This window comes from Calonectris borealis, chromosome W, assembly GCF_964195595.1.
Source record: "Calonectris borealis chromosome W, bCalBor7.hap1.2, whole genome shotgun sequence".
In the NCBI taxonomy this organism is placed as follows: Eukaryota; Metazoa; Chordata; class Aves; order Procellariiformes; family Procellariidae; genus Calonectris; species Calonectris borealis.
Genome location: NC_134351.1, coordinates 5,147,112 through 5,163,998, shown reverse-complemented (window position 1 = coordinate 5,163,998; position 16,887 = coordinate 5,147,112). Strand labels below are relative to the sequence as shown.

The 16,887-nt window shown below is 44.6% G+C and overlaps 1 protein-coding gene across 12 annotated transcripts in view; it reads left to right on the top strand.

The window, feature by feature from the left end:
* The window catches only part of LOC142074722 (protein ARK2N), a 67,259-nt gene that overhangs the window by 14,997 nt on the left and 35,375 nt on the right, over positions 1–16,887 (top strand). Inside the window, exons 1-2 of one of the 12 annotated variants that reach the window (XM_075135561.1) lie at positions 3,214–3,405; positions 14,658–14,748. The exons of 9 other annotated variants lie outside the window; for them this stretch is intronic. Coding sequence is in view for 1 of the 3 variants with exons in the window: in XM_075135559.1 (XP_074991660.1) it covers positions 5,986–6,009 (24 nt within the window). In the remaining 2 variants the exon portion in view is untranslated. Of the gene's footprint in view, positions 1–3,213; positions 3,406–5,819; positions 6,010–14,657; positions 14,749–16,887 lie in introns of those variants that run through there. 2 more of the 12 variants (XM_075135560.1, XM_075135559.1) reach the window with 2 other exon arrangements.

Below are 16,887 nucleotides of genomic sequence, written 5' to 3'. Positions count from 1 at the left end.
CTCTAGCCCTTTGCAGAAGATGCCTTTAATGCTAATTAAGCAGCTGTGCTGCACTATTGGCTGGTAAAACCCAGCAGCAACAGAAGATTTTCTCTCTCTTCCTTCCCCCAGGAGACGTGGGCTGTAGCTCAGGGGTGGGTGAACCCCTCGGTGTCCTGAGCACCTTTCCCGTGGTCCCTGTTCGGCCGCCACTGGTGGCTGCGGAGGAGCCGGGGTGACTTTGTGAAGGAGCAGGAGCACAGCGAGGGGACGGCTTGGCTGCGTTTCAGCGGCGCATTTGTGATTTCAGATGCTTGGCAGCCTGCAGCCCAGCTTGGAAAATGGGCGTTGTTTAAATGTTACTTGGAAGGTGAAGTTTCTATATATTCCTTCTGCAGAGGATGCTTAGTAACGTGCCTATGGATGCCGATGTCAGCTGCGTGGGGATCAGCTCTTGAAAAGTCATTCTCCCAGCCTGGAGCTGGAGGGGAACTTTTGGCGTGGGGCTGGTTGCGAGATGGGAGCGGGGACGGACGGAGGAGCTCCGCTCCCCCTGCAAAGAGCCGGGTGACGGAAGCCGGCCTGGAAACCCTTACGAGCCAAAGTGCTCTCACAACCAGCTTTTACTTTGACACAGGAGCGTGGCGCAGGATCGCTCCTGCCGTCTGCTCCAGCGCTGAGCTAATTTCCTCCCATTGTCTTTGGGGAAGCACAAGTGCCGCAGAGGAGAGGTGGCTGCGGTGGTGGCAACGGTCCCCTGGAAGCTCGGGCGCGGGGCTGCGCCGCCGGGCCCCTCCGCAGCTGAAGGAGCCTCCGCCGCTCCCTTCTCTCGTGATTCTTTCTAGAGATGTCCCACCGAGACGCCTGTTTCTCAACTGCGTTTCTTCGTGGCGGAGGAGTCTTTATCGCTTCCTCGTGGAGGTAACTAACGCTGAAATCATCTCACTCTTGGCAGAGGCGGTCAAAGAGTGATAAAACAGAGCCAAAGGAGCGTAGAAGAGGCGCTGGGCTGTACTCCCTAAATTCCTGGAGCCAGCACCACCTCTTGCCTTTCCTCCTCCCTTCCTAATCTTTCAGCCCATCTCCCTGAAAATTCAGAATGAATCCCCTGCTATTTCTCCTAATCTGGCATTTAAAATCTCAGGCAATAAAGCTTTCACCACTTCCCTTAGGGAGACAATTTTCCAGCCTACGGTTCTCCATTCAAAAGCTTTCCACCCCAATCCTCAGCTTAAACATGCCCTTCCTTAATTTCACCCCATTAAAATCATTAACGTATCACCAGTCTTCTCCTTTCATGCCACTTACTTCATTCAAGTATTTACAGATCACTAATGTCTCCCTGCTTAGTTTACTAATTCCGTTGTACCTATGATAGGATTTCTTTTTTTCTTTCGTAATGCCTCCGGGCTGTCGATTCCTTCAGTCGTGCCTCTTCGAGCTCCTTTCCATTTATCGCTCTTCTTGCAAATGCGAGGCAGATGCTCGCCGCCCTCGCCTGCGTCATTATGCTTTTCTGTACACCATCCAAAACTGCATTGCCTGTTCCTCGCCGCCGTGTCCTAACGCCTGTGCAACAGCATGCCGTTCTCCGGGCGTCTTTCAGGAGTCATGCCTCCAAAGCACGTCCTTCCCTTTAAATACAGATTCTGGATTATTTTCCCAGAAGAAGCTGGCCGGGTTGCGGAGGTTGATGTTAGTTGGTGGCAAGGCATGGCTAGAGCCACGTAGGAAATGGGAGCAGACTCTGGATTAGAGCCCCCAGCAGCCCCGCGCAGGGCAGGTTTTATCTTTTCTTAAGTACGGATTTCATTAGCACCCCGCCTGTTCCCTCTTATCCAATATTGGATGCACCGACGGGGCTGGTGCTCTTGCGAAGGAAGTTTTTTACATGTTTGGTGAGAAGTATCTTGCAAAGTGCTGTTTTAAAGGAGAATCATGAATTTCTGAATACGTAGCTCTACTTGTACCTGAATCTCTCTCTTGTTCTTACTTCTCCCCGACATGATAAATTCTCCTGAGGTAGTATGTGATGTCTGTCTTTGTTTCCCAAGTCCATGTATGTTATTTGGGGGGGTGGTGGGGGTAGGTACCTACACACGTTTCTATACTATCAACCCTATAAGTGATTCTGCGCCACAAGCAGTGGCTGTGGAGGAGCGGGATCCTCCAAGGGTGCCTCTGCCGTACGATGCATGTTTAACGCTTGAATTTCCCAGGCATTTGTAGGCCCTGATCAGGATTTAGAGACTACACCAAAACGATTGCTGCCACACGTTTTCAAATTGCAGAGCACGACCTACAATGTATTGTGCAGTTGTGCAGCATATATACCCCGGGGCTGCAAAGCTAAATACTCTGATTAAGAAACATCAGAACGATGTTTAATGTATGCATTATAACGTTGCCCTAATTGCACACCTGGCTTCCCCCACCCAGCCCCCAGGTCCCTGATCTCAGGGAGCGCAGGGGCAGGATCACCAGGACCAGCGCTGACGGGAGAACGAGCCTTGGCGGAGAGACTGGTGAGAGGCGTTTGCGGTGCTGGGCTCCTGCCGCCTTCGCCTGCGTCTCTCCCGAGCTCGTCCCTCCTCGTCACCCGGCCCCTGCGCCGGGGGAAGACGTTTCTTTCTTCTCGTTTCCTCGTTTCCTTCTGCTTCTTCCTCTGCTCTTTTCCTCCTGCGACTTGGCTCCAACCGCCGCGCTGGGTCTGCGCACTTCTGCTTCGCTGCTGGGAAACCAAAGCGAGCGGTGTGCCGTTAGCCCGCAGCCAGGTCTCCCTCCTGGCTGGTTTACCGCCTCAGCTTTCCTCCGCGGTGGGCGACCCACGGCTCCAGCCGGCGTGAACCGGCTCTGCCGGCGGCTGCCTGCCGCTGTGCCCCTCACGCCGTCTCTCCCGCTCGCACCTCCGTCCCGCAGGCCATGGCCACGGCCTGCCGCAGCCTGGCCCGGGCCGGGTGCGTCCCGCCCCGCCGGGGCCTCGCTGGGGCTCCTCGGGGGCCTGGGGGGGGCTCTCCCGCGGGGGTGGGTGCGTGCGTGTCACGGGGGGGGACGCCCGCGGGTGTCGGGTCGTGCGTGACAGCCCGCCCGCCCGCCCGCCGCTCCCCTCAGGGCGCCGCGGGGGCGGGGGCAGAGGAGCGGGAGGGGGCGGAGCCTGCCGGCCTCGGCGCCGCTCTGCGCCGCGGGGTGGCGCTGGCGGGCGCGGCGGGAGGCGGCCGCTCTTGCGCGGCGCTCGGCTGCTCCGGCGGCGGCGGAGGGAGGAAGTGACGCCGCGCAGCGGAGCCCCGCGGCCTCCGGTGACATTTTCTCTGGCGTCGGGGGCGGGGGGGCGGCGGCGGCGCGGCTGAGACCCGGCTGCTCCCGGCCGCCCATGCCCCAGCTGCTGCCCCCCGGGGCGGAGGCCAGGAGGGGCCCTGCGTCGTCCAGGTGAGTGGGGCCGGCGCGGCCGGGGCTCGCCCGCTGCGCGCTCCGATGGGGCCGGGCCGGGCCGCCTCGCCGCAGCGGCGCCGGGCGGGCGGCGGAACCGTTGCCGTTAGCCCCGCTGCGCGCGGGGCGGGAGGCGGCGGGGCGCCGCGGGTACCGGCCTCGCCTCGCCCCCTTCCCCCGGGGCCGGCGGTGGCGGGAGCGGGCGGCCCGGCGGGGCCCCGGAGCGGTGCCCGGAGCGGGTGGGGGGGGGCTGGTCCCCACCAGGGCCGGGGAGGCGGGCATCCTCCGCCGCGGCCGAGGGGTTTCAGGAAAACGTGGGTGCCCGGTGGGCGGCTTTCGGTGCTGACCGCCCCGGTGAGGGGTGACCTCCATCACGGCCCGACACCCTGCCTGGAAGGCGGGAGTCCAGCCCGGCCGCCGCTTTTTTGTCCTAACCCTGCCCGGAGCCAGCGGATAAAAACCTTGCCACAGCTCCTGCAAGCAACTTCTGGCCACTTCGTGTTTCCTGGGACTTGCGTAGTGTGTTGTGGGAGCTGTTTGGAGCAAAACCCTTTGAAAAACAAGGCGTGTAACTGCTCCAGTTTTATGCTTTTCTATTTTTTTTGTTTACCTTGGGTGATGTGGGAATATATATTTTATGTGGAAAAAAAGTTCAAGTTGTTCGATGCTTATCTAGCCCGAGTTCCCCTTGAGCTCCTAACGTCTAATGGGTTGCAGATGTGGCTTTCAGCGACACAGCCATCCGAGGAGAATATAAAATTTAACTGTGCTACTTGTTCTTTTTAAAAAGGAAAAAGGCAGTCTGAGCAGACTTGTAATATTTTAAGTATTTCCCCAATTCCAGTATGGTAACTTTCTTTGCATTGAGGTTATTGGACAACTACTTAAAAGGCCACTTTTTGGAAGACTTGCCAGGTTTTTTTTAGTTTTACATTGTGTAGCTGATAGGGAGGGCTTCCATCTTCGTTAAGTAGCATCTAATTGTATTTATGTCTTAGTTTGTTAGTAGTGGAACTAGGCTACTTGTATTAAAGTTTGTAGGTACCTTTATGAATCCATAACTGCCATAACTTAGTTAAACAAGGCATTGGTTGTAACTAGTTACATACTTTAAGCCAGCACAAAGTACCTAACAGCATTTCAAAGGCTGAAAAAACTTGTGTGTAGAGATGTTATGACATAAGTGTAAATCCTGTTTGGTTTTGGTTGTTTCCACTGGCAAGTAATTCTAGCTTTTAAAAATGAATGAGTAGTAAATCTTTGAATCTTTGAGCATCTCTTTAAAAATGTAAAATTTCTCTTAATTCGCCTTTGTCTCCCTCCCCCCCCAAAATAGATTTTATTTAAGTCTTCTCTGGTACTTGTCACGCACAAGACCAAATAATAGTTTCACTTATAGGCAAATACTAGCCTATTTCCAGTTTTCAAGCTAAAATTTTAAGTACAAACAGTAATAGCTTTCCCCTTAGAACAGCAAACAAATGTTAAATTTAAAATGTTGCTCTTAAAGTATCTTATGTTGCTTAAGTCTATTAAAAAACTTAATGTTTGACCTTGAGGTGGAAACTGGGTACGGTGCTCTTTGAGGTCTTCATCTTGTGGTTCTCCTGCCCCAGTTAACACCTGTAGTTGCTGTTTCTGTGATACAAGAGCTGAGAGTCAGGCAGTCACAACAGTGCAGCTTTCCCTGTTGCCTTGGAGGTGGGAAACATTGCCTTTGCGGAGTAAATAGATTTGTAACAAGCATTGAGGAGGACAGTAAGTTGCTTGTCATGTGTTTGCTAAACCCAAACATTCCGCCCCATACGCACGTGCGATACAAAAGCAGTGAGATGAAGTGTGGAGAACTCGGCTGTCCAACAGCGATCGTTTTTAAGCATCATTTTCTGAGTATTTCTCACATCTAGTGATCTAGAGGAGTCTGGTGCTGGCAAAAGAAGGGGGTGGTTACGTGGCTACTAACAGCTAATAAAATACTGCTTTCTGTGGTTCTGGTATACCAGTAACACTGGTGTTTTGTCTAGGGGATTAGGAGGAGGGATGGCGGGAGTGATGGAAGGTAGTACGTGAGTTTGGGCAGCTGGTATTTGTGCTCAAGTATGAGGATAACAGTTCTGACTCATTTTTAAACACTTGAATTTTTAATTATAATGTGTCGACTATTTCTGTTTGCTCTTCAGCCTAATTGCTAGTTGGCATCATGAAGAGGTGCGATGAGAAATTCCTGAGAAATCAGGAAGAGGAAAGGACTGTGGTCTTACACATTCAAGCGTATGATGTGTATTGCAGTACAGCCTGGCCATCTATGCTTGCGCTCAATAAGTACACGAAGGCTGCCTGCTTAGTAGAAATTAAAGTGCACAAACAAGTTGGGAAATGAGTGGATACATTAAACTGGGTACTGCGGAGGGAGGGGAAGAGGGAAGGAACCTGAAGCCAACCACAAGGCAGTTGAGCATGGTCGATACGGAGCGGTCACAACACGCACAAGCCAAGCGCTGCTCGAACTGATAAAAGAGAGGTAGGAAGGATGTTTGTGTGCGGTTGACAAATGGGCAGATCACGCTGGCGGCTGACAGCATGGAGGAGGTGGGGATTAATGAGGTAAGATAAGATTGGATGAACAAAGAGTAAATATAGAGAATCATGAGGGGCTTTGAACACTAAGCGCTAGGGAGATAAGTTGGTGTAACTCGATCAGAGCAATGAGAAATAATTGCCTTGGTTGTCCTGACCCCTCATCTCCTTGCTGTGTATTTACCTTTAAAATGCAGGCTGCTTTGCCTTGCCTTGATTTTGTTCACTTTCTTTGCTATCTCTTGTATATTCTCACATCAACTCCCTGCTCCGCCAGGGATGTATGTGCCATCTGTGACCCACCTGTATATCAACATCTCACTTAAACATCTGTTAATGAGATGGGAGTCTCTACGTACCACACTGTGAAAGCGGCTGCAGACCGAGCACTCCCGACTGTCTGGTTACCCTCTGACCGAAATGTCACCACTAGATATGTGAAAGCTTTGGAAACTTTTCAAATGAGTAAATAGCTTCAAGCAACCTGTATTTAATTTTCTATAACATTTCAAAGTTAGTGTGTTGATGGTATTTTTTGACAAAATTGGGTCTATGGTCAATCTCAGCTTCTGTGTTTTTATCTGCAGTTGACTAAATGACTTAGGAAACTGTAAACATTGACAGAAACAGAGCAGCAGATTTAATAACACATGTACTAGATCAGAGGGAAAGATTTAAATACCATATTTGCAAGCGTATAACTCGCACCTCAGAACAAGCGTTCTGAAAAAGAAGTACCAAAACTTGAAAATCTTTGCTGGCTTGAACATTATCGGTAGCAATGGGGAACCAAAAATGAAGCTGCATTGGGAGAGGGGGACAGGCGTAGTGCTGGGAAAGAGTTCTGGGATAAAGTTGCGTGGGGCAGTGCATGTCACTGCACAGTTACAGCTCCGAGAGAACCTGAGGCTTACGTGGCAAGGAAACCACTTTTGTCTCGGTTTTTCAAGTACGTGAATCGAAGTTCAGCAGAGAAACGACACTCGTGCCTTTAACTTTAGCCCTGTAACTCAGGAGCAGCTGAACTGTTACGACAGCAGAATCTGTGGCAGCAAATATTATTGCAGGAAACTTAGTGTGATTTTTGTGGTGATTTGTGTGGTCTTTCTGTCGCATCTTTGTTCCAGGTTTTTAATGCATAATGCAGTTCTGAGTCTGCGACTTGAGGTCTAGAATGCAACGTCTACAAGTGCGCAATTCTGGGCGAAAAGAAAACTGGATGAAAGAGACTGTAAATGAAAATATGCATATAGTGTAAATATTAGCCTCTGCAGTTGCTTTCTCCTGACAGAGTACATCCCTGAGCTAGACTGGAGTGACTGATACCTTGTCACTTACTCTGTTATTGCTAAGGGTTAGAATTTAATTTTGTGGTTGCCCATTCCCACTTGTTAGTGTTCCCTCTTCAGTGTTCCCTGATCAGCGTGAATGGACCCTGTACAGTATAGCAGTTTCTCCACGGATGAGACTGACTTTCTGCATGTCGGGCACACGTCGATTACTCATTCAGGACTGAAAATGAGATGCGGCTCACTCGCTGAGGTGTTGCCGTTACACCGTTGCAGATGCATTACTGAATGCACGGGGAGGTCAAATAACATGCCCGTGGTCATGTGATGAGTCAGCTTTCGATTCGGAATGATCCAGCCTTTTTATTTAAGAAGGTATTTAGGGTTTTATATCGATTTGACCATGTAGTCTGTCTCTTGAATGCTCGGAAATTGATTTAAGTAGCAGAATAGCGTACAGGCTTCAGCCATATCACGCTTTGTGATATTTGGTCTCCAAGAAGACAGCTTAAAAGCTGTTAGGACTCAGTCTGACAGCTTTTTAATCATAAGCAAAACAGGTGGTCACTTTTTAATTAAATGCAAGTATTTAAGAGTCTTTCAAGTTAGCATTTTTGTTTCAATATACGTGGATCATGGATTTGACTTTATAGTGAGACTTCTGCAGCGTCCTGCCCCATGCTCTTCTACTTTGATGTTTCAAAATTTCCTGGAAACGAGCAGGAAGGAAGAGCCAGACCACGATTGGATAAGTGTTCTTCTTGCTTCGTTTCTGCTGCAATGTCTTTCACAGTGTTTGGTCATTAGCCTTTCAAGACTTATTTTAGAGAAGGCAGATTTCACTTCTATTCATCCAAAATGGTTAGAGACCAAGTGACTCAGAGTAGCAGAGCTGGGAATAACTAAAATCCAGACTTTATAATACCGGTTGTCTGTGTGATGATGCAGTTATTACCATTTCAGTAATTTGTTTTTCATTGGGAATATTACATTTCCATGATACCAGTTTGAGGTTGGCGCTGTGTGCTCCAATAGTATTGTCAAACTTTCTGAAGTAAAAAGAAGCAACTTAACATGATAGCCAGGTAAGGGTAAGACAGTACTGCTCTCTTGTGCTGTGACTTTCTCATCAACTGGTAATCTCCTGACTCCTCAGCTCACTCTCCCAGTTCTTGCTCTCTGGGAATGCCAACTCTTGCTAGGGAGACAGTTCTAAGTGATCTGGCAAAAGAAAAATTTTAGGGAAAAAGGTTGGTAAAGAGTAGGTCAGGAAGCTGTCTAATAATTCCATGTGCCTGTGGTTGGAAATACAATGTGAGATAAGGGGGGATTTAGAGGCTGACTCCTAATGAAGTAAGTTGGATGAAATGCTGGTAGCCTGAGGCCTCATCGTGTTTAATATGATGTCTTTTGGAAATCAGGTTGTCGTAGCGGGAAAGAATGGGCTTGTGGGTAGCAGAGCTGAATTACTGATAAATACAATTTGAGCTGTCAATAGCTATGGTTTCTCCAGAGCTGGTAATACCGTTTGATCAGCACTACGCAGAATGTATGAGGAATTATTAAAAAACCATTTATTTGAGTATTGTTTTTAAAAAGCCTTTAAGGTGAAGTTTTATTTTCCATGATTCCAATTACTGATATTAATACGTCATCTTAAAGGCAATTCACAGGCTTTGGGTCTGCTCACCGTAATAAAGAAAATACAGAAAATGTTGGATACCATAAAACTAAGCTAGGGAAATTCAGTGAGTATCTTGCCAGAGTTAGCTAATTATTGAGGGCTTATGAAGTTATAGACTTCACCTTAATTTAAAGGTGGTTTGATAACAGACACTTGATTTCCCTTTTTTGTTTTACAAGATCAAAATGGTTTTTCTACTTTTTAACACCTGGAGTGGATTTCACCGTTTGTCTGTGTGGAACTCATCAAGCTACAGCAGTAATAAGACTGTGTTGAATGGACAGAATGTGGTTGAATTAATACTCCAGATTTGATTTTCTTTTTTCTTCTATCTCCCCTTTTGGTGGGGAAGTTGTTTATATTATTTACATCTCCTGTTGCTCACCATTAGTTTTATTCTTAGAAAGCTCTGCCAGCTGAGCCTCTTTTTCCTAAATCAAGAACAATAATGCAATAAATTGTTTTGGGGTAAGAGGTGCTTTTATTTAAGGGTAAGTAAGTTTTGGGGTTTTTTTTTCTGTGGTTGGTTTTTTTTTCCCCTCCTGTCAGTACTTGCATGGTAATGGTGAAAACTACCTTTTAATTTTCTTTTGCTCTTTTTATAGCTGGTAACTTGGTATCCTTTTACATGCTATTATTTAATTTCTGTAGTCAAATATATGCAAAGTCTTCTGATTGTTGTGGGAAAGAAATGTCTGTTTCCTGGTCTGTCTGTTATCCTCTCAAAGTAGAGGTCAAATTTCCTCACCTCTGCCAACTGGGAGTGAATACTGTAGGAAGTATCTGATAGTAAAACCCGTGTTAGAGGCATTATTCATAACACACATGTAACTGGCTTTTGACCCAGTCGGTTCTGTTTTTTGAAATACCCAAAGTAGCTTTTCTTCATTTGTAGAACCAACCTGTGTTTACTTCATACTGTTTTTTTCCTCTGTTGTTTGTCAAATTCTAAATTAACCCTCTCCTGCACTGTCCTTTTTCTTTACCAGGCTTTGTTCTCCTTCCATAACAGACCATGCCACAGTCCCTCTAATTCTGCCAGTGTCCACAGACGTTTGTCTATGGCTGCGGCGTCCTACAAGAATTTAATATTTTTATTGCATTAGTTTCTTAGGAAAGCTCAACTAAGGAGGAGAGTGTTAGGATTTGAAAAGATACAGACTTAAAGGTTAGCTATATTGAGTTAGCTGTGCTCTTGAGTATGGTTCAGTGGCATGGGTGAGCTATACCTGTTGATTACTGAGCCCTAATTAGCTCATGACAGACCAGTGTCATGGGTGCTTTCTTCTTTAGGAGCACTTTGGACACGTAAAAACTACGGTGTCAATTGTTAGCAACCTGGCAGACGCTGAAATCAGTTGGCAGCTCTTACTACTGGTCAAAAAACGATCAAGGGTTTGGTGTCAAGAGCAGCCCAACAGCAGCTGTTATCTTAATTACTTGTTACTAAAATTTTCATAATTTGAATGCAATGGGACTTGGCCTTTATGATACCATTTATTTTTCAGTAATATACCTACTGCAAATTCATGTTGCAATATTTAGATTTTATACTACTAACTTAACTAAAGCAACAAATGAATAATCTTAGTAGCTTGCGGATGAGAAAATGACTGGAGATCAGGGTTTGTCCAGCCTTTCTGTAGAATCTGGGCATGTCACCTGAGCTTTCTTCTTCAGTTGGCCAGACCATAAAATGGGTATGTTACTGCCCTGTGGTGGGAAGATACTGGCTAAAGGCAAAGACACAGCACTGGTATTGAATTAAAGTATTTGAAACTTAAAATACCCGAGGGTCGGTTTGGTTTTTTTCCTGTATGTGGCAAAGATGTGTAAAAAGGACTGATCATAAAATACTTACTTGTAGAGTCGCTTAATGTCGCTTAACTCATCTTTGTTAAATGGCTGTCATAAATCCATACCACTTCTAGTTCAGCTTGAGCTTTCAGATAGCTGTAAGAGATGATGAGATGCCGGCGAGTCGCTGCGTGAGCTACGGAAGTACCCGCAAGACAGCCCGGGCGTTGTAGCGTCGGTTAGGTAGGCAGCACTGTTAGTGGAAAGGAACGTTACACAGAACTTGACAAAACAGCTCTCTTATCTGCTGAGAGTATCTGTCCTCCTGATGTCAAGGGTTGTGCAATTTTGGAGTGGTGTTTTGCAAGATCAGGTGAATCGTCCAATGCTCTCCCTTGCTCCGGGCCTTGTTGTGTAAGGTGCTCACCTTGCTCTCCTTCTGGACCCTGACTCCGATCTCATTCAGCCAACTAGCCCGACCATAAGGTGCACAGCTTTCCTCTGGGAAGTTGAATTACAAAAGAACTGGATGGGTGCTAACTGGCCCAGCAGGTAGGCAGTTCTGCCCCCTCACAGTGGCAGTCGACTGCGGGATGGACTTAAGGGCTGCTGGAACTGCAGCCTGTGTCCCCTGGCACTCATTGCTGCTTCAAGATTTCCAAATAACAGCAATAGCAAGGTACATTTGTGCCTGTCCGTGCTGGACCGGCTTTGATTTTTGTGGGAGACAGCACAGGCCCTTCTCGAAGGAATACTGCAGAGATGTACTTTACTACTGCAAAGTTACATCGCAGTTGTCCTGATCTGCCAATTGCAGCTATTAGCGCATAACGCAATGTTTGATTACTTTCAGGATATTTCAGATAAGCGTTCTTAATAGCAAGAAAATCTGTGCTCTGAAAATCAAGATTAATTTGTTACTGTTACACTCAGTGGCTTTTCTGTGAGCATTACTTTATTGACCATGGTAGAGCAATAGGCCAACACTTCTTGAGAAAAAGAGGTCTGTTTATATAGAATGACATGAACCAGTGGAAGAAGCACAGAATGTATTTCCTTTGAGTAACAGAAATAGATAAGTAAAGCGGGAAAATTTGTTAAACTCAAAATCTTGGAAAAAGATGGTACATCCGTATGACTGTCCTCAGTAGGGTGATCTTCTGCAAGCTAACATGTGGCAGAGAGAAAAAGAAACGAAGCGTGGCTATCCTAGCATTGATTTCTGCCACTAGTTTTGTTGAGAGAATAATGAAAAATCTAAGAGCGAGTCACTTAAATTTTTAGGAACAGACAGTAATAAAAATATGCCCCCTCTAATTTTTAGAGTAGAGGGCATTGTAGACTTTAAATCATTGCGCGCTTGAGAAAAATGGTTTCACTGTGAGAGAGAAATCAGATTTTTAGAAGGCTAAGTGCAAGCCAACCCTGTGTGCCTTCATCTGTATGCTAATGAATTTATTTTTACGAGGAATGTGATTTTTTTTTTTTTTTTTGTGGGATTCCAGTGCAGCTGGTGAATGTTTCTGGAAGCCTGTGTGCAGGCTTGTGAGCTAACCCATAGCTGGTAGTTAGCTTTCATCTGAAAGAGGCAGAATATGTACATCAAGCATTACAATGCAAAAACCTGTATTTAAACGTAAAGTCTTGCTTCTGATTTACGATGAAAAATGTTGCCTTTCCAGGTTGCAAAGGATGCTCCGCAAACCTTTGTTTTAACTCATATACTTGTAATTTTTATTCAGTCTTGGATAATTTGTATATGCAGCCTGTTGAGCACTCGGTAGGAGCAGCCTGGTTTTAACCTTCATTTGTTTATGCAAAACCAGTTGAAACACAGCATTAGTTTAATCCTTTCTTCTTTTGTTTCGCACTGAAATTTTCTTACCAATTCTCTTACCATGTCGGTTGCGAAGGGATTGCTTCTTTAGGATTGCTACCAGGCCTGGCTTATGAATCATCTGATAAAGAGCCAACTCCACTCCCAGAAATGTGCCTTAGGTAGAATTGTATGCCAGTGAGTCAGCTTTAGGGCAGCATTTTCAAAGGAACACTATATAAATTACACAGTATCCATGTGGGGGTGGCTTAGTGTTATGAAAAAATCTGCTCTCGAGCATCGTGCACACACATCCACAGAGAGCTGAGTCAACTCTCTTGAGTTAAATTGAGTGCTGGTCACACTTCTGTTGTTTTAAGTGCATGGGTATGTGTGACACTTACAAGAAAATAAAAAAGAATGTATGGTATCTTGGGGAGGAGATGAACAAGTCCAAAAGACAGCAGTTGGGAAGTGCAGGAAGTGTCGGTACTTCTACGTTTGTCTGGATGCAGATTAGTTTTTTCTGGTAGAGGTCTAATGACTTGGATTGATTGGTTTTTAGGTACTTAGACATTTTGTTGTTGGGCATGTCTGTATGTGTTATTCGTACTAGAATGTCTCTGGTGAGTTTGCTGAATTAAGCGTGTTGGCGTTTAATGGAAAGGAAGGAGATTGGAGTAGAAAAATATGCAGGTACACCTACAAAGGTTTTTGGTGACATTTCGGAAGCAGCCAGCGTCACATCTTCACATCTTCAGAGTTATGTGGCGGAAGAGGACATAACCTGGGTCTTTGCCAAGTTTCTCCTGTATTAGGAAGTGGACTTGTGCATGAGGTCAACTCGTCCGTACCCAGGTCATGTGCTGCTTCTGTCCTTTCCCAACCCACCAGCCTTAGACACGTAGTCTATCAAGTGTTTGATTTGGAGTTCTTGATGGGCTTCCCTGAATGTTTACATTAAAAAAAAAGTCAACTGTTTTACATAGTTTTATTAGCCTCAGTTGTATAAATTTATCATTACCTCTCTCACACATCTGATTTATTCCATCTATGCTCAGTTACATTGGGTAAATGTGAGATAATGTAATCCACTGGTGATGGAAATAATTGTTTATGTAAGTTTGAGCCACTATTAGTCTTTAGTTCTGTATAAATACGAAACCATATTTAGATTTAGATGAAGATACTGACTTTTGTGACGCTGGAGCTGTAGTAGATGCTCTGGAAGGATCTCTATAGTTAGCTGTGTGTTCTAAACAAGTAACTCCTATGCAGCAGTGCAGTTTAACTTTTCATTTATGTAGTGACGAAAGCTTAAAGAACGTACTTGATGTTATTTTCTGCAAAAATGTAGGCACAGTTTCTCATTTTTTTAAAAAATTACAACTTGCGAATGAATGGCTAGTGATGCGAGGAGGTAGGTTGTTCAAACTATTTCAGTGCTAAAATGGCATTAAAAGACAATGTTCTGCTAGTTGATTTTCTTCGTTTAAACAATTGCTAGAACTGACGTAAGGTGATACAGTTGTAAGCAGGGGAAGGTAGTGGTCTGTTGGGCTCTGAATAAGAGGAAATGTGTCAGTAATAAACTAAAGTGACTTCTAACAGCAAGCTGCTATGAAAAAATTAGTACTTTTAAGTAAGAATCTGTCATATCTACAGCTGCTGAGAAAAAGCTGGTTTGCTTCATATAAACTAGGCATTCTTTATCATGAATCAGTTCAATAACACTTAAAATGATAATGTACAATTAAGGTTAGGGTATCATGGTGTTTATTAAGTATTTCAGGCTTTATCGTTTGCTTGGGCAGGACATACAATTATGATGTATGACATTGCAGGATATACAAAGAAGAACATTTACTGAGAGAAAACCAAACAGAAATATTATAAAGGAGGTATGAGTGGCCAGTTACTGATTGATAAAGATGCATGCCATCTTCAATATAACTCTTTGAGCAGTAGTATATATTACTTAATAGCATGCATACCATGATAGTTGTTCTTTAGGAAGCTACTAACACCTTTGTTTGAATTTAATTTTTTGCTTTTTAATCACTTTTTGTCTTCAAAAATCTCTTCTCAGAGAAAACAGTGCTGTGAAAGAAACACTCAGTACCCTCTCCTGTGTCTAGTTGGAACCTGTGAGTTCAAGGTGTGATGAGACCAAACAACAGGTAGTTTTTAATCAGATTTGTTTTTTTCTAGAGGGATGGTTTGTTGTTTGCCCTCCCTTCCCTCATCTTCCTGCCAGCTCTGGCAGAAAATTTCGTTTATTTTCTGGTTTTGTTTTCTGCTGGCTTAGTGAAGTGAATCTACCCAAGATAGGATGAGCCAGTTCTGGTGCAAAGGAGGGAATATGACTGCGCAGTCACGATTAGGTGGTAAAAGAGTAGGGGGTAAAGCCCATCCCTGTTAGTGGCAGTGAGCTGTTAGACTGGCTGGGCTGTCTCTGCTAATCTGACCATCAAAATCCTTCTGGATTTCTTCGCTAAAGTGCAGGTTTCATAGTGTACAAATTATGTGCCTTTACAAATGAGTCCATGATTCAAAAATATTTCCCAGGTAAAGGTACAGTTGGATATTTAATGGCTTCTGCATACTGGTGTGTTCTATGTGTGGCTGGAAAATGAAATAATTTCTGTTGGAAAAATCTAGCACAGAAGTTTTTACGGAATTACCTTTTAAAATTATCAGTGTGGTATCTGTGCATCAGAAAAAGGAGAATGACATTTCTGAGCAATGTCTAATCTGTCTGCAAGCATCACAGCTTATTTTTCAGTGCTATGTTGTTCTCATTTAAGTAAGAAACTGGTCTTTCTGTAGCATCACCTTGAGATTACCGTTTCTAGCACTGTTACTAGAAAAGTGAGTGGCAAGAAAGGAATGGGAGTTTTTCACTGTAGTCTTTTCCCCTCTCCTCTGATTTATACATTTCTCAGGTAGAACTAGATCAGTACCTTTTTTCTTTCTTTAAGACAAATCTTTCCTTGGCATAGATATTTTCCCCTGAAGTGTCTGTATTCTTCCCTGGAGCAAAGCCTGTTTGAGACACGACAGACTTTTTTTTCCACCGAGATAAATATCAAGTTCTTTTTTATATACGTACTAACACTAGAATTATTGACTTTTTAAATAGCCAGCTCAAGGGAGAGTACAGACCTCATCAGAGCAAGTATTTTTTCCATGCACACAGAAACACACGTCAATGTTGACCAGATATGCTTTTGTGAAGTTACTGATCCCTGTGCTGCCTTCGCCCTGAAAATACAATTCGTGGATCCCAGGGATCCAACCAGCGTGGTTTGAGTAATTAAAGTAAGATCCTACTTAACAATAAAAAAATCTTCCTGCGTCATTGAATAGACTGTTAGCAAGGTGGTATCGTATAGATGAAACATAATTTTTTGTGGCTGATAGGCCAGAGAGATGGAAAGGCAAGTACAGGTGTTCTTACAGTGCCTTTGGGAGCTGTGAGGTCGATGATGTTCCCAAGTAGGACGTTTGTGAAAAAAGAGTCTCTAGTTCACTTTGGCTGCCCTTTAGCTTTGTGTCGAGCTCTGTCCTTTGTGCTCCCCAGGCTAAAAGGATGAATAGTGCAGAAGCTGTTCTGCAGTTACTAGTATGAATATTTAAATACATTTCTTTTGGCCAGGATAATATTCTTCTTGTATGTGTCTGAGCAACCAAGTTTTTCCTTGCACGTACATTTCAAAACTCCTAGAAAAGATATTTCTCTTTTATAAGTGCGCAACCAGAGCAAAGCTGGCAGTTGCACTAGCAGGTACAAGACATATCCCACTGTGTATAACTATTGGCCAATCATTCAATCATCAAACCTGTGTTTTACTTACTTGTATAATAGGAGAATTATTTGATAATGTAGATTTGCAGATGAAATATTTAGAAATACTGATTTTATTACAGTATTGGGATGTGTTTATGTCTCAGAACATGTATATTCATCATTTGGGTTTGTTGATGCTGTGCTGTGGCCTTGGAAATAAATTGGTTCTTACGTGATATTTATTGCCTACATTAAATTACCATCTCCAGAAATTCTTCTTTTAAGTTGCTTTCTAGAGAGTTTTACTCAGTGCAAGTATTGGCAAACATTTTTCTTTATATGTATGTTCCTGTATTTTACAGTCTGTATTTTATTCTTTTTTTTGGAAGTAAAATGCTGGGTTTACTGTTTGTTTGGGGTTTTGGTTTGGTTTGGTTTTTCATGTTTAACAGACCTAGAGTTGTCATCTCCATCTTTTCTTGTGTTGTCTGATACTAACTAAGCTTTCTTTCCTTAGCTGCTGTCTCTC